This window comes from Perca fluviatilis, chromosome 20 (assembly GCF_010015445.1).
Source record: "Perca fluviatilis chromosome 20, GENO_Pfluv_1.0, whole genome shotgun sequence".
NCBI classification, from domain to species: domain Eukaryota; kingdom Metazoa; phylum Chordata; class Actinopteri; order Perciformes; family Percidae; genus Perca; species Perca fluviatilis.
The window spans coordinates 17,051,194-17,069,316 of NC_053131.1; the positions used below are offsets into that span (position 1 = coordinate 17,051,194).

At 40.6% G+C, this 18,123-nt stretch overlaps 1 protein-coding gene across 1 annotated transcript; it reads left to right on the forward strand.

Moving 5' to 3' along the window:
- The first annotated feature begins 8,257 nt into the window (after positions 1-8,257).
- Positions 8,258-17,443, forward strand: ythdf2 (YTH N(6)-methyladenosine RNA binding protein 2). The gene is made up of 6 exons (XM_039785579.1): positions 8,258-8,471; positions 8,697-8,721; positions 9,774-9,853; positions 11,349-13,037; positions 15,313-15,378; positions 15,709-17,443. The coding sequence occupies exons 1-6, from the start codon at positions 8,445-8,447 to the stop codon at positions 15,730-15,732; spliced, it is 1,911 nt and encodes a 636-aa protein (XP_039641513.1). The 5' UTR covers positions 8,258-8,444; the 3' UTR covers positions 15,733-17,443.
- The last annotated feature ends 680 nt before the right edge of the window (positions 17,444-18,123 follow it).

Consider the following 18,123-nt stretch of genomic DNA (forward strand, 5'->3'; position numbering starts at 1 on the left):
AACCACATAAGCTACCTCCTGAAACAACAAGACCTTTATTAAGGTCCCAGTCTGGCTTGGTCCCAAGAGGCTCGGACCTCAGGATTCCACTGTTGTTTTAATGCCTCAATGCGTATGTGTGTATATGTCCAAGACAGAGATGTACAGCTGCCCCGTTGTCCAGTTCCACACAAACTCATCTCAGCTGTTCAATATCATCAGTGAGTGTCATCGGAAACACACACACACACACACACACAAAGGGCCACATATGGACAGGTCTGGCTTATTCATCCTTCTACACAAATGTTGGTGATAAATCTTCTGTCATAGAATGTGCAAGTGTGCAGCTATTTTCTTCCTAAAACAACTCCCCCATTGTGTCCACACAGACCACCAGGATACCAAAGCTTCGAGTCTAGAAGTCAGTTAAATATGAATAAAGAATTTTAAGGAGTCCTGCAGTGGCGCAAGGTTCGAATCCGACCTGCTGCCCTTTGCTGCGTGTCATCCCCCATCTCTCTCCCCCTTTCATATCTTTCCACTTTCAAATAAAGGGAAAAGCCCCAAAAGAATAATCTTAAAAAAAATAAAATTCATGTACACTTTACATTGTCAAAAACCATTTTCCTCCTCATACCTATGGCAAAGGCTGCATTCACACCAAATCAGACGTTTTGGCAATTTGCGCAGGTTGGGGTTGTCCCTTAATTGGCCCATTTGTGTCTCCATTGTGTTCCCCATGGTGCTTGCATTTAGCCATGCTGCTAGTATGATCGACAGATTAATAAAACACATTTACTTTCAATAACTAACCAGGATGCGAAGCCTGTCATTACGGTGGGTTTGAAACAGGTGCACAAGGCAAATTGAGTGACTATATGTAAAACATGACATTACACTCCATTGTGTTTTGTCTGTTCGCCTGTTTTAACTTTTCGCCGCAGGGTTGCTGCATTGCTGTCCCCACCGCTGCAGCCTAAACTCGCTACCCATATTCAAATGAATGGATGGACTGGCTGTTTTTTGCCGCAACACCGGATTTGGTGTGAATGCAGTATAAGTTTTTACATTGATTAATGCATTTTCCTACCTTCTAGGCAGTAATCAGTTTCAGTTCTTTGCAGCACCGTTTGAAAACTAACTTGCAGGGACATGAAACCTGATAGGGATCACAGAAAACATTATGTTTCTTTAATAGTACCAATGTATCTATATTTTATTGTGAAGATATCATCTGGGATTTCGGGTACTGAACACATTGTGATTGATTGATCTTTCCCTGGTCTTAAGTGTTACATTACAGTTCAGTTAATGCAGAATTTCTCTTTTCTCAAATATTTCTTGAAATATATTACAAAATACCATAAATCATCAATGAGACAATATTGTCTCATCATAACATTTTTCTGGAGTAGTTTTCTGATGTTTGACTATGTCACTATCGCCCAGCCATAACTGATTCTTTTATGATGTCCATATTGATTAATTTGCCTTTAATTCCAATGCTTTTCTCCCAGAAATTTCAAGTACATGCAAGTTGATTTTCATGTCATACTGAAATGAACAGTACTGTAGAGGATAATGAAAACACTTTAATGCATCTAAAAACATATGCTTTGAAAAGAGGTCAGCAGTATTACTGTTGTTTGTAATGCAAAAACACTGCTTTGGTTTGCCATTACTGTGCTCTGTTGGTTATGATTCCTGCATGGTAGCATTAGGGGATGCAAGTTGTCGGAGAAAATGTTTAATAAACAGAGCTTCAGCAAATCAACCAACCTCACATGTCATTAACATAAGAAAGCAGTTTGCACACTTCAATTCATACACACACACGCAAATGGAGAGAGAGAGCTTTTACACATGTAAATACACTAATGTTGACTGTTTATTTAAGGCTAACCCTCTGAAACGGACAGAATGTGAATTAACAGCATCCTCGGAGAGGCTGACAAGTGCTACATTCCTAACATCCTATTACAGAGTACCCTGCTGCCATGCTGCCACTGGGTCACAGTAGTTATGCACACACAATCACAAATTCACACACTCGCATACAAACACACACAGATATAAAGCCAAAGGAACACGTACAAACGCATGAAAGATGCACACAGAAACGCTAATCTGAGCAGTGGGATTGTCACCTCCCTGCCTGACATTCCTGCTACAGTGTGCCAGAGAGGGCTGGAGTTAGAAGGGCACTATGGGTGGAGGGTGGACGAGAGGGCAGAATCACAAATTTGGCATGTCACATGGTCAAACGGAGAAGATTTAAGACTGATCAGGTTCCACATCGGCAGCATGGTGTTGTGGCTCCAGAATGCCAGGTATGGGAGTGAGATCAGACTCTAGCTTTAGACTGTACACCCTTTCTGGCAACTGCAGCCAATTTAACTGGCTGAAGATGGCAGGGTTATTGGGGTCTGCCGTAGGGAAGGTAGTCTCTCATTGTTTGGTCTTGTATCTTCCTGGCTGTATAGATTTACATACCTCTGAACGTGCAGATGTAGCAAAATAGTTGTGAGCACATGAGGGGAAAGACATGCAGAAAACTGATACGGATTGGAGTGAAAGCAAAAAGACAAAAAGCAGTGTAGTGTGAAATTAGTTTTAACCAAAGGAGAAACATGAAAGCGTTTGGGTTAGTAATACAGCCCATCTTTTCTTTCTCTGAATTTTATTTCTATATCTACAGTCAGGAGCTATGATTTACTTACCGGTGACATCATGGAGACCGCAGCTATTTTTATTGGCTGGTAAATGGCCAGCTCTTCTCCATGCTATGCCACCTGTCCAAGCCGCACCAGTCAACAAGCCCCTGGGAAAAAAAAGTCAAGCACCCAAAAATGATTGAGAGTTGAAAGGCGGAATATGATACATGCATGCCATGCTACTGTCCTAGGCATGTTTCACAAGTCAAATGACTTGTCACTGCTACTGGTTTGCTATCCCTATTTGCTTACGTTAGTCACACCTATACACACAGCTATCCAGTGTTATATATTTTTCTGTTTCACTCAACATACATTTCTTTTGAGTTTTGCATGTGAATTTAAAATAAAATAACAACAGAACACAGGTTGTCATGGAGCCTACTTTTACCAAACATCCTGTTTTAGAGGGGGGGAAAAGAGAGCTTCTGTGATGATTATAAAGTGTGTGCGTGCGTGTGTGTTTGTTTGTGTGTGAGAGACTCCAAGGGTGGGGGTATTACTGGCCATGTGTTGTGTTCTGAGGTGCAATTTAGTCACATGCCATCCGACCAACCCTTGGCCCTGAAAAATTATAAGTACAGTGGGGGTGGGGGTCTTCACACCCACTACCCTGCTTGATGTGAACTTTTAGCAGGTTAGGGGAGCTATAATGCTAAAGGTAAAGAATGACTGTAGATAATAAAACATACATGAGATGACAGTGTTGATTAAAGAACACATTAAAGTACTCATATTATGCTTTTTGGCTTTTTCCCTTTCCTTTATTGTGTTAAATATCTTTTTTGTGCACGTTATAGGTTTACAAAGTGAAAAAGCCCAAAGTCCACCCCAAAGGGACTTACCATCTCCAACAGAAAACACTGTTCACAAACCGCTCCAAACAGCTCTATTGTAGTCCAGCCTTTACTTCCGTGACGAATGTGCGTCACTTTGTAACACCTTATAATGCTCGCCTAGCTGCTAGCATGGCACGCCCTCATACTCTGCTTCTGACTGGCTAGTAGTCCTGTGCGTTCGGGAAAAGTCCAGAACGGCTGTCCAACCGTCGGCCGTCGGCACAAAAGAAAGCCATCATAGAAAAGAAGCGGCTAAAAACATCAGAAAAAGTGACAAAAACTAGGTGGGCCAAAATGTATTGTGAACCTAAATTGATATGCGGGCCGGATCATAATCTGCGAGGGGCTGGATTTGGCCTGCGGGCCTTGAGTTTGACACATGTGACTTATATGCTACATGTTAAAAAAAAAAACTGAGGAAGAAGAGTAGGCCTAATAGTCTGGCTATCACCAGACGAAGCTCAATCTTTTAAGATCGAACATTACAGGGCGAAATCAAATCGCCGGCAGATCGGGCTGGGTTTACCCAGGAGAAAGGTGGATGGGAAAAATTCAAAGAAAAGAGGGCCAAGTCTCTCGAGTCTGATGCAGCAAAATGCAAAAAGCTCACAGAGGGACATGTTGAGGGACAGACAGCAGAGTTAATTTCACATCAGCAAGAGGTAGCCTACTGTAAGTGCCAGGAGCAGGACACATTTTAATAGGCTGCCTTTATCCCTATCTTAGCGAATTGCATAGTCAGCTATTAACATGGATGTGCATCATGATTATGAAAATGATCGTGCCATTTAATGCTGTCAAACTTAATGTGTTTAATAATTTCTGTTAGGTTAATTTGAAACATTAAACGCGTTAGAAATTAATCGCGGGTTGACCGTGATTTCACTTGGTTGTATATGAGAGGTTGTAGTGAGCTCACTTTTGCTGCTAGGATGAAGACTATGGTATTAATTAAACGGGAAAACATCAGGCATGCATTGGTACCACTCTAAACATGCTAAGAAACAGGGAAGGGGGCAAAATAATTCACCAAATTTAACCAAAAAATCCTAGTTTGCACTTTCTGTCTGTCTTCCATCAGAGTGCAGTTTTTCCTTGTCTTTCATATTTGCATTTACTATTGTGGAACTGGCAAAGGCCTGGTGGTTGTTTGTGAAAGCTTCACAGACAACATTGATAGGGCCTAGTCATTTTCATCATTTCACAGCCTTAATATGAATCAAAAGCGTAATATGATAAAATATTAAATAGGTTATTCAATGCTAATTCTTTAACACAAAGCAACACCTACTGTATTATATCATCAATAATAGCTAATAACCTATCTTTAAAATCATTTGTTTATCAGGTTGAAGATGGTTGCAGCACAAAAGATGACAGGGTAGTAACTAACACTCTCAGTGAAGTTTTGGTATAGGCCTACAGAATATCTAATCCCTATGGTCAGGTACAGCAAGTAGCCTACTTTATCTCTGAAAGTGTTGTCAGTAATACTCTGTACTGTTTTATAGTTACAAGTTTGTGTAATTTGGGGTTTCTGTAGCCAGTGACATTTCATTATTTGTTTTATTTTCAATGCAGATGTAATGGCATTGTACATTTTTTGTTTTTATTTGAAGGCTGAGGCTTCATTAATAAACACAACCCCAATTATCATCATTGGTTTTGAGATGTTACTTGCTGCGAATACCTTGTCTGATAGGGTTTTGTGGCATAGTATCAGGACATCCTGGCTAGTGTCGCGCACGGCTAGGGGCGAATGGCCGTACGATGGGCCTATTTGGGAGAAAATCCAGGGCTGTTTTTTTAGCCCCAGTCCGTCCCTGCTTACCTAGGTACTGCGCATGTGCGATAAAGCTTAGCTCGGGTAAAAGAAATTAAGACCCTAACCAAGCCTGTGCACGTTGTGTCCAAGCCCGGCCGACACATTAACTGTAATTATGAGGCAGAGTGCAAATTATACCCGACAATTTTTTAATACATGGGCCGTTATAACTGACGTTCTCAACTACAATTCCTTTTACCTGTGAGTAACGGATCAAGGCAGCAACATAATCAAAGTCCTGGAACCATATAGAGACCTTTTTGTCTTGATCACCTAATTAATACTGTTTTTCGGCACAGTCTGCAAGCCGACGCACTGGCCGACAACGCGTCGGATATAGGAGAGATCATATCTGCTGCTAAAGGACTCGTGAGATATCTGAAACAATCTGGCCTGGTTGCGCAATTATCAAAGACAGTGCTACAGATGGGGGAGACACGATTTAGCACAGTTTACCTCACCCTTAAGTCAAAACAGAGAGCTCAACACACAGGGTGAAAAGAGGAGCTACAGCAATACAGTACAACAAAAATATGGTGTTTTTTGAAAATTAAACCATTAAACCTATTCTGATATAACCTCTAAATACAATTATGAACCTGAAAATGAGCATAATATGAGCACTTTAAAATATATGAAAATGTCGTGTTGAAAAAGAAGCTTTAAAAATACTATCAAGGAAAACTAGAATTATTGCCTGCTTACAGAACCAAAGGTCTCAAGAAGATAAAAAATGAATGATACTTGGAGAGTCTAATGTATTGTATTTTAATGTTAGTAAAGCTTGGTGCAGAGACACTTCTAATTAGTGTCAGAATTGCCAAAGCTTGAATGGACACCAACGAGCACTTCACAAATGAATGGCCTGAAAACCAAAACTCCCCCACACCCATGAAAGGATCTGCTAATGAAATGTCTTTTATGCATATGTGAGTGAGTAGAAAACCTTTGTGCAATTCATAGGAGGAGAAATATAGGACTAGTGTTGAATGGCTATGTGTGGTAACTGCACACCACACAGAAGCTATTCTTGACCTTACTTAAATCACACATTCAAAACGGAGATTAGGAGTCCCTCTTGTGGCAGGTGCATGAAATGGCAAGTGCACTTTTTTCAGAGTTCCTGAGAAACAAATTATTCTGTGAAACAACGCTAGTGGGTGCTAAAGGTTTAAAATACCTTGATTGTTTTATGATGTCCATATTGATTGATTTGCCTTTAATTCCAATGTTTTCTCCCGGAAATTTCAAGTACATGCAAGTTGATTTTCATGTCATACTGAAATGAACAGTACTGTAGAGGATAGTGAAAACACTTTCATGAATCTAAAAACATATGCTTTGAAAAGAGGTCGACAGTATTACTGTGGTTTGTAATGCAAAAACACTGCTTTGGTTTGGTATTACTGTGCTCTGTTGGTTATGATTCCTGCATGGTAGCATTAGAGGATGCAAGTTGTCGGAGAAAATGTGTAATAAACAGAGCTTCAGCAAATCAACCAACCTCAAATGTCATTAACATAAGAAAGCAGTTTGCACACTTCAATTCATACACACACACACAAACACACACACACGCAAATGGAGAGAGAGAGCTTTTACACATGTAAATACGCTAATGTTGACTGTTTATTTAAGGCTAACCCTCTGAAACGGACAGAATGTGAATTAACAGCATCCTCGGAGAGGCTGACAAGTGCTACATTCCTAACATCCTATTACAGAGTACCCTGCTGCCATGCTGCCACTGGGTCACAGGAGTTATGCACACACAATCACAAATTCACACACTCGCATACAAACACACACAGATATAAAGCCAAAGGAACACGTACAAACACATGGAAGATGCACACAAACATGTATCTGAGCAGTGGGATTGTCACCTTCCTGCCTGACATTCCTGCTACAGTGTGCCAGAGAGGGCTGGAGTTAGAAGGGCACTATGGGTGGAGGGTCGACGAGAGGGCAGAATCACAAATTAGAAAGCAAATGCTGGGCCAAAACACTGTCTAAAATATTTGTTCTTTGTCTGATGGAAATTACCTTCATATTGTGGTAATACATAATTTTAAATACCATAAAACCTTAAGCTAGTGAATCATAGAAATGTATAGCCTAACTGTTTAACAAGAGTGTGTTCACTCTGGTGATTTGTGATGCATCACTGACTGATGTAAGAAACCCAGTAAGAAATATGATATGATTTTTATGGCAAACAACATTAAATTACCTTTTCTTGTTAGGAACTGTTAACAGTATTATTTCCACAAAAAGTATTTAACATCGTCAATACATTCAGTGTGTGAAGCATATGTTTGTTGATGCAATAGGAATCTAGACTCTGTATCCAATTAAGAAGAAAGTTGATCACAATCACATTGAATTGAACTCTTTGTGATTACCATTTCTGAATTGAATTGAGTCAAATGATTTTCTCCTTTCAAAAATAGCATTAATTTTAATCTACAATCAACAGACCCAATTTAAGTGTACTGAGAAGAGGCAGATCCAATTTGAAAGGGAGAACCCTTGTGTCTTTTAACGTTAAGAAGTTTAGTGATGCCCACTTGGCTCCCTCTCACATGTCAAATGGTGGCCAAACAGTTTTTTTTTCTTCTTTAGGCCTACCTTAGACGATACAATGAGATGTTTAATTGTTTAATATAAATCGACATAATTTCTCCAATGAAACGCAGTTTTATGAGAATTTTAATTTATGAAATAACATTTCATAATAATGATTTGAGTTGTAATACGTGATTTAAGTTTTTCAGTGTTCAAATTCATGTTAACGTTACGTTCTAGATATTAGTGTGACAGCTCGTGGGTTAAACTTGGCTCCTCCGCGCCTTTAGGGGGCGCGCGTCCGCTGTTAATAAATGCCATCGTGGGTTGACGAGGGCCGCCCAGCCATGTTGAGGAGTCTGTCAAGCAAACTGCAGCCCGCCATTGTGTAGAAACCAGGCTCTATAGAGAGATAGGGGCGCTTGGGTGAAACTCTTCAATAGCTAGACCAATTCTGCACCCTGCCGCTTTTATTTAGGAGTAAATACAGTTACACAGACTCCGGGGGGGAAAGACATGTCAGCCAGCAGCCTTCTTGAACAGGTAAAGAGAGGTATTTTCTGAACATTTACGAGGGCCAAATTTCTCAGCATCGCGACGGCTAGCGAGGATAGCTTAGCTCAGAGGCAGCGGCTGTGGCTCAGTAGTGCAGTAGGCCTGACCACCTGCTAAAGGAACTGACTGCTGAAAATATATCTCTTCATCTATTTTTCCCCTTCCTCTCTTCTCATAAATCAAACCTTCATGAATCACCTGGACCCAATCCAGAGACCGAAAGGCCAAGCTAATAAAGGTAAGAACAAATATTAGCTAACATCTACTTGGGTTGAGTGAATGCGGATCTTTTTATGTGCGGTGCGCTTTGAAAACCTTACGTGCGCGTTTCCTGCGGATGCCTATAGCATTCCTATATACATTCTTAGCAGTCCTGTCTGTTTTTAAATTTTCTTTTTTTCTACTTAAAAAAAAAAATTTTTTTTTTCCTCTTTCAAAAAAAAAATAATTTTTGATTTCATTGGTCCTTCAACACATTCCTTGCAGTCTTTATACAGGTGCTGCCGTCCTATCACGCTGGACACTTGGCTAATGTTAGCCAAGTCCGTCATGTTGAAAGGACTCTTGGCGCTCGTTAACATGGAGACGCTGCGCATTGCATGCAGCTAACCACCCAGCTAGCGCGCTAACATTAGCTCGTTGCTAAGTTAACCCAAAATGACACGTCTTCCGACATGCTTTTTCTGTGTCCTAATGGGCCTCGCACTTTCCCGTCATCATGTTGTTCGGACTGTTATGTAAGTTAACATGTATTTACTAACCTGTCTGTGTTATAATTTAACTTGTCCATGTTCTGAAAAGCTCATCCCATCCCAGAGTCCCATGTCGCCCAACACAGTAACATCAGCTATAACGGAACACAACGAAACTTGTGAAAACAAAACACTTTTCCACTTGCAATAGACATACATTAAATCTGCGCTGGAAATATCAGTATTAGCGTGTACCTAGACTACATTTTAATGTCTACTTTGATGAGAGACTCTGAATGTCTCAAGTGTTTTGTGCCAATATACCAGTGCCAAGTGCATTCAATTCTAAACTGGGACTGATTCATCTCTATGCAAGATTATGCTGTGTAATCAGAAGCCTAATGAGCAGTTACAGTATTTGATGTCTTATCATGCTCAAGCAGGCATTTCCTGTGTCACTCAATAATTGCAAGGAGTGGTTATGTTGTGTAACAAGTGGTGATGATTCTGATGTGATGACCAGATATGTCACCCCTCGCATCTCTGTAGTCACACAAACCTATATTCTGTGTTTACATCAGTGTTGTTTTCTTTTCAGTGCAAAACGGAGCTGTGACCCAAAAGGATACCTTGAATGACGATGAGTTTGAGCCTTACCTGAATACTCAGGCCAGACAGGTAAGCTTTTATTGATAGGGGTTTGCCAACAGGTGCTGCTGTTCAGTTGAACCGCTTTTATTATTTTAGGCTAAAGTACCCTCAAATTATCAAACGACTGAAGTACCTTCAAGTTAGTTTTTCTTCATGGTTAATCATAAATCTTTTAATTTGTCTCTCAGTCGATTTAAATCAACAAGTTATAGTTTCAACCTGGACTTCAGTACATGGCTTTTTATTTTAAGAATTTATTTTTGTCTTTTGAATCTGAATCACCTTTGAATCTGAATCCCCTTTATTGGCCAAGTATGTGTACACATAAGGAATATGAGCCCGGGTTTCGCATTGCTGTCAATGCATTTGCACAGAAATAGACATAACAGCTAAAACTAGGATAACAAGCTGGACAAATAAGGTAAAGACTAGACAGGACTATTATGTACACAAGTATGGACATTTTTTTTATTAAAACAAAACTTCTATATACAAGTGTTTTGTAAGTTGTAAACTATACAAATAGTGCAAAGAAATAATACCTAATGGATCTACATGGACTAGATGATTATCTATAGTCATTTAGGTGTATTTATAAAAAAGTAGCTCAATTCCTGAAATAAGTAGCACGTATTGGGTGTCAACAGTAATGATGGCCTGATTGCCTGGGTCAGTTTATAAATGTCTATCATTACTGACATTGCAGTTTGGCTCAGAATAACCCTAATATTGACTTGTTAATGCTACCTTGGTAAAATGTATCTTTGTTTGATGTATCTTTGTTTGATGTATTTGATATTTGAGATGTCAGGCTGTTGTTAAACAGGAGCCTTGGGAGTTAAGAGGGAAGTTTTATTCATGTGACTTGTTGGTAAGAACTCCAACAAATTTCCCTAGAAGATTCATATACGTACTTGTAGACTGCCTTGTTTCAGGGGCCTCTTTTTATGTGTGCACATCCCTGCTTTTTGCATTACCAAATTATAAAGGAAGACAATGATTGTGCAGCGGGAATGAGCGCTTCTGTATATTAAGTTTTCAGTGGCCTTGAATTGTATTTTTCTTTGGTAGATGGATTTCCCTTTGTGTAGTAACAGACTCACTGTCTGTGAAGGGGGACTGTAGAGGAAAATAATGGAGCCTGTATTTTCCTCCACTGAGAAGAATCAGAAATCACCATCAGAATGCACCATCCTTTAGTTAGAGACTGTTAAACCTTTTTCCTAATGTATAGTGCTGTGCATTTACAGATCAGGTCAGGAGAGGAGGGGCACTAAGAAAGCATCATTATTGTGTGGTGAATTCTTGGAGAATAATAATAATAATAATAATAATAATAATAATAATAAATGTATAATGGACAATTCAATGTATTTGCTCATCTTTTATCTTAGTCTGACTTTTGGGATCTACAAGGTATAAACGCTTCAAAACAATGTTAATGATCGGTTATCAATTAAATTAGAATTCTTTGTTTTTTTGTTTACCTCTTGTCACTAAAACTAATTCTTTTTCTATTTAGAGCAATGCCTATACGGCCATGTCGGACTCGTACATGCCCAGCTACTACAGCCCCTCCATAGGATTTTCCTACTCCTTAAATGAGGCAGCATGGTCCACAGGTGGGGACCCTCCTATGCCTTACCTGGCCTCCTATGGACAGTTGAGCAATGGGGAGCCCCACTACCTCCCGGACGCTATGTTTGGCCAGCCAGGCCCCCTGGGGAGCAATCCTTTCCTTGGCCAGCACGGTTTCAACTTCTTCCCCAGTGGCATCGACTTCTCGGCATGGGGCAATAACAGCTCTCAGGGACAGTCGGGGACACCGCAAAGCTCTGGCTACAGCAGCAGCTATGCCTATGCTCCCAGCTCACTTGGGGGTGCCATGATCGATGGACAGTCCCCGTTTGCACCTGCTGCCAATGAGCCCCTGAACAAGGCACCTGGTATGAACAGCCTTGACCAGGGCATGGCAGGGCTCAAGATCGGTGGTGCCGCTCCTGGTGGTAATGGGGACATGGCTCCTAAGGTGGTTGGCTCTGGTTTACCTGGTGGGGGTCCCCTTGGCCCTGTATCATCTGTAGGACCTCCCAGCATGCCTCCTGTCTCAATTGCCCCTGCCAAGCCTGCCTCCTGGGCCGATATTGCCAGCAAGCCAGCCAAGCCTCAACCTAAGCTGAAAACCAAGGGTGGCATGGCCGGTGCCAATTTGCCTCCTCCGCCCATTAAACACAACATGGACATCGGCACTTGGGACAACAAGGGCAACATGCCTAAAGCTGCCACCCCACAGCAGGTGCCCCCTATTCCCAGCAACGGGCAGCCGCCCAATCAGGCTTCCCCACAGCCAGGAGCTACTGCTGTAGGGAACCCACAAATGCCCCTCAGCAATGGACAGCTGGTACTCCCGGTTTCCCAGATGGGGCAGCATCAGCTTCCACCCAGTGGGCAACCAGGTATGGGTCAGATGCCCCAGCCTCCTCTTTCCCAGGGTCCTCCTCCCAGCCAACAGCAACCATCTCAACCTACTCGTTGGGTCCCTCCACGGAACCGGGCCAATGGATTTGGGGATGGCAGTGGGAGTGGTACAGGCCAGTCACCTCCCACTTCGTCTGGTGTGGGTGTGGTTCCGGGAGTCTCCTCTGAGCCTCACCCAGTCTTAGAGAAGTTGCGCATGGTCAACAATTATAACCCCAAGGACTTTGACTGGAATCCCAAGCAGGGTAGAGTGTTTATCATCAAGAGCTACTCCGAGGATGACATCCACCGCTCCATCAAGTATAACATCTGGTGCAGCACGGAGCATGGCAACAAAAGGCTTGATGCAGCTTACCGTTCATTGGGTGGTAAAGGGCCGCTTTATCTTCTGTTCAGTGTCAATGGGAGTGGTCACTTCTGTGGCGTAGCAGAGATGCGCTCACCCGTGGACTATAACACGTCTGCTGGCGTGTGGTCACAGGACAAGTGGAAGGGTCGTTTTGATGTGCGCTGGATCTTTGTTAAGGACGTTCCCAACAGTCAGCTACGGCACATTCGACTAGAGAACAACGAAAACAAGCCAGTGACCAACTCTCGGGACACACAGGAGGTACCACTGGACAAGGCCAGGCAGGTGCTAAAGATCATCGCTGGATATAAACACACCACTTCCATCTTCGATGACTTTTCTCACTACGAGAAGCGTCAGGAGGAGGAAGAGTGTGTGAAAAAGGTAACCAAAGTTACTGTTGAATAAAGTGAGTGATAAAATGGATGAATGAAAGTGTGCTGCTTTGAAAAAGGTGCAGTATATGAAGCTAAGGCTGTGCAATTACTAAAAAATTTAATCGCAAATACGATCTTGGCTCCTAATGATCACAAAGTTAAATAATTGCAACATCTTTAAAAAAGTCCATGAGTAATTGTGTTGAATAATTGTGATTTCAATATTGACCAAATATTTATTATCGACTGGCCCTATATGAAGCCGGTTTGGGTGTGCATGTACAACTTTTCCTTTTGCATTACAAAGAAATTCAGGAGCAGCTCAATGATTTAAAGCAGGATTGGGATCCTTGTCAGAATTCAGTGTGATTATACACAGTAGGGTATTTTTTTATTTTTTTCACTGTGGTGTTTTACCTGTTTCACTGTCAATCATATGTATTGCACTGCTTTACAATAGAATAACGGACACAGAAGAATGAATTACTTGGCGATACTCTCTCAAAGCTAATATTACGAAATGGAAATATTCAGTGGATTACATGAGAACATCTGGAAATTGAATTTATCGGTTTGTATTGTGGTTAAGTTGTTTCATTTTGATAGCCTTATTCGGAGTTTCTGTTATCGTCAACACATACTCAGCTGTGCATTCTCCTGAAGATGTGTGAAATGTATTTTTATTTTTTTTTATTTTTATGCCTTATGTCTGAACACACATTTCAGTATTGGGTGAAATCTGTTTAGCTTATTTTGTGTTGGAACTTTCAGCATTAACATGAGGGAAAAAATAGAGCAAATGTATATTGCAGCTCATATAATGTAGTGATACTTGTATGCATCTTTTGCATTTCTTATTATGAGAAAGGTACTGTTTAATACTGGGGCTTTGGTGTCCTGCACCGTTGTATTGCATCCTTTTACCTGACAGAGGGACAATTATGGCAAAGTATGCCAAGACAACCGAAAATTGGCTTACTTCCTTTACATAACAGCTCCTTAACCGTAATTGCCTTTATTTGCCTAATTTCTTATTAGATGTAGAAAAGCTTGTTATTCTGTAGATATAGAAGCATTTATTTTTCTGTTTTTAATGGGTTCATGCCAAGAACTGTTTTAGTTGGATCTTTATTTACTCCACTGTATCTTTGTATATTTGAGGTATGCTTATAAGCATAGTATATAGCCTGTTAAAGCCACACATGCGTTGCTTAAAGGTTACGGTATTTAAGTATTTTCATTGTTTTACAATTGTACAGCCCCCGTTTTTCTTCAGCTATTAATTTAAGAAATGTGAGAAACTAATCATCACATTTTAGATGATTATTCATGTACAGAATTTTAATAAGACTGACCAGCAGTTGTCCAAAACTACTGAATTATTCTTATAAACTTGTATTAACACCCAGACTTCATAATCGGTGACTTGACAGCATAGTGATGGCTACAAGGGATGAGCTCGGTCTATTAACTTTTTATCCAGAGCATACATTAGTAATTCAAGTTATGCTTTTTAGTTTTTCAGGTAATTTGTTAATTAGGTATTATAGATTTGGCATGTGAGACATTTTTACCAAAATCTACTGCCTGTGTGATGTCAGTAGACAAAGTTGTATCTATAATTTAGCTTATCATGAAGTGGTGTGGTTAATGCAAAGTTGCCAGACTTATCAGCAGAGGATTTTGATCAGACTAGTTTCCAGTACCTCATTTCCACTGCATGGCTCACTCAACTCTCTTGTTACCAGGTTTGCGTCCCACTGCAGGCGGCACTCCCTCAGTGTAGGGGGATTCTCAGCTGATCACCCATAGAATTGTCATGTTAAACTGCCTTGACATAATCTTCAGTGTGACACTCGCTGAATCCTTTCATTGGCCACCAAACAGGACTGTCTGCACTTCATTTGTTGTACAGTGTAGTTTTGTGGGCTGCCCTTTTAAAAAATGTAGGTCGAGTGAATAAAAAAATTGCGCCGTATTGACGGAAGCTTGGCAATTTTAAAATTGGCGGGTTTGTGCAGGACGTTGCGGCAGTGACGATTCTCTCTGACCAATTGCTGGTCCGCAATGATTTATCTCGACTCAGAGGTGGTGCCAAAAAAAGTAACCGATATTATCCACAACTTTTGCTTATGGAAAACCAAAAAAAGAGCGAGTTGAGTATAGCCGTACCATGCAGTGAAAATGCAGCATATGTACACTTTTTGGCCAAATTTCTGAGATCTGGTCTTAGTGACTTGTCTGTTCCAGTTACACTCAGTCTTTACTCCTGTGTGTGACAGGTGGAGGTCCAAGGCAGTGAGCCATATCCCAGCAACCCAAGCAACAGGAGTCATTACAGGCTGCAGGTAACTTTCTTCATCTGTCACTAGATGCAGGAGCAGTTATAATTTCAGACATTTTCAGGTTCATATTAAGTTTTTGCAGTTCATGAATGTTAAGCAGAAGTCAAGCATCTACAACCTGTATCTGTTACTATATCTGAACTGTCCTTTACAGTTGGGAAAGAATTGCAACTTTCATAATAAACAAATGGAAGCTGGGAGGGCATGTGCACATTTGGCTTGTTTAAAGAAGGAACCAGAAGGACTTCTGGGTCAACTGTATTTTGAAAATGCAAACCTTTTTGTATGTTGTGTGTAACTTTGTGTATTTTTTTTTTTTTATTTGTGTTCTAGGAGCGCCAAGGACGAGTCAAGTAACAGTTGGTGCTTTGGTCAAAAGACTGCAATGCCCCCCTCCCCTCCCCCAAAAAGCCCTGCCCACCCTATCATTACATCCAGATCTCTCTAAGAAATTCTAATAGGGGTGAAGAATTAACTAAGGACAAAAAACTAAATGAAGACATTCTTGATTTCTTTTGACTTTAAAGACTTACTTCGAACTTGTAGTAAAAAGAAAAGGAAACGATTATTCATAGGACTACAAATAAATGCATAGCATCCTTAGGTGAAATCTTTTTTGCCCCACCCCATTCCATTACATATGCTTTTCCCTTGTATGCTGCTTTTTCCTTCTTTTCTTTTTTTTTAAGAAAGGATCATCCTGTTTTTATGGTCCAAGAGCAAGTCTGTAATTCTCACACAAACACACAAATCCAATAGAAATTCGTAGTGTTGGCTTATAATAGTGTCCCAAAGGCAAGAATGGGCAGTTTGTCTCATTTTCTTTGTAAACCCCTTCTCACCCCTTGTCTTCTGATGATGCTCACATCTTTAACAAAGACCCAGTGGAGTTTCCTAAGTGGATTTTCATCGTATACTGGTATCAACTGCGCTCACTCCAGAATCTGTTTCGTACATGCTTGCCATGGTTTTGTTTGAGAGGACTACTATGTTCAGGATGGCCCTCTATTTTGTTTTCGCATGTGGAATGTTGGACTGTGTGGGAAAGGTGGAGTACGGAGGATCTGGAGAGGAAGAGTAGGGTGGGGGGGGGGGGTCAAGAGTTTGAAAGCAGAAGAAATGTTATGTTGATGAGCCTTGCTCAGTGTATAATTTTTATGGTCTAAAAAAAATTGGGGCCCTCTGTTAACAGTCTTCATTGGACTTTATTTACCCTCTTTTTCTTTCTCTTGGACAAATTAATTCATCGTTGCTATGGGCTGCTTTTGTTTTTTCTCTTTCCTCCATTTTCTAAAAACAGTGATGCGAGTGGCCTTGCCCCCACTCTTTCTATTAATCAGTTCAAAAGTAATAAATGTGGTATATTAAGCAGAACTGGTGTGCATTCCCCTTGTTTGACTGTGTACCGCAATTTTGTCATGCAGCGCGTCTGTGCATTCCTTTCATCTGTTTTTCTTTTCCCAGATGGGTATACGAATGAATGTTTCTCTGCTAACCTTCATACTCAACCCGTCCACTCCCCAACCTGACCCATTTTCACCTGCATTTCTTACCTCTCTATTTTCCAAACCCACCTTGTCCCCCACACTCCATTTCTGACTGTTCAGCCAACCATACACACTATAATATCACAATCAGCTTCCACCATTTTCAGAATGAAATTGTTGGGAGTAAAAAATAAATAAATTGCAAGGTCCTCTTTCAGAACTACTGGCTTTTATTTGTGGCATAATAAAGATGCTCCACAAAGTGGTGTGTGGGTTTTTCTCATTCGCTTTTTTTCCTTTTCTTTTTTTCTTTAGTCACATGGGTGGCTTGTTGAACCTGACTACTTGTGTGGTATCATTTTCCTTTAAAACAGGCGGAACATAATCCATGTTTGGATATCCCAAATGCTGTTTTCCCATGCTGTACTTGTAATGTTTTGTGGTAGTACACCCTCTGAAATTTAACTTATTTTTGCAAGATGGACTATATGTATTTTTACGTTACCATCTAGGCTCTATCAATTTTTTTAAGTTGTGAAAATGTGATGCCCAGGGGAAATGTTTAAATCCTGTCTTGTATACCTGTGTGTGTACTGATTGAAATTATCTGCAATCCGCCATTTTCTCTCCTCGTTCGTGTGGTTGTATTGAACGAAGCGGCCACAAGAGGGAGACGCAGCATTGGTTACTGTTCATTTTCTATCCTGACTAGAGGACCGGCTCTTCAGCAGAGCGTCGACGGGTCCAAGCTTAAGGCCTGTACATTCGTCGAGTAGTATGTATTGCTATTTGTTTTGTAATTACTTGAAACGCTGCCTATTATCACCGACAATAGAAACTGTTAAACAAAAAAGTTAAATATAAAAACGTAATTAATCAGTGCTAGGCTATGTGGTTCTATATGCTGGCGCTTGGATGGGTCAGTGTGCAGGAATAGCAGATTGAAACAGCCAACAGCAAGACACGGATGAAATTTACAAAATTTCGAATTTACCTGAGCCATAAAAACACAACCCATAAATTAACTGGTAAATACCATCAAAATGAAATGCCTCCCCCCAATTATACAGGGATTTAGCGACAATGGGTTGAAGTTAGGTTTGTTTACACTGTTTGCAAACGTAACATAATATAGGTAGGCCTATAGGCTGTATTAAATCAAATTCATGCATTTGATCCACATGTCAAAGATTTAGTGATTGTAGCCTATATAGTCTCGGTGAATTATTAAAATTATTACTTTTATTGTCACGGAATTTTG

Bases quoted from the DNA above. Each gene is read 5' to 3' on its own strand.
- ythdf2 (XM_039785579.1), top strand. From the start codon at position 8,445: ATGTCAGCCAGCAGCCTTCTTGAACAG. The intron at 8,472-8,696 runs GTAAAGAGAGGT...GACCCAATCCAG, and splicing joins CCAGCAGCCTTCTTGAACAG to AGACCGAAAGGCCAAGCTAA. The intron at 9,854-11,348 runs GTAAGCTTTTAT...TTTTCTATTTAG, and splicing joins TGAATACTCAGGCCAGACAG to AGCAATGCCTATACGGCCAT.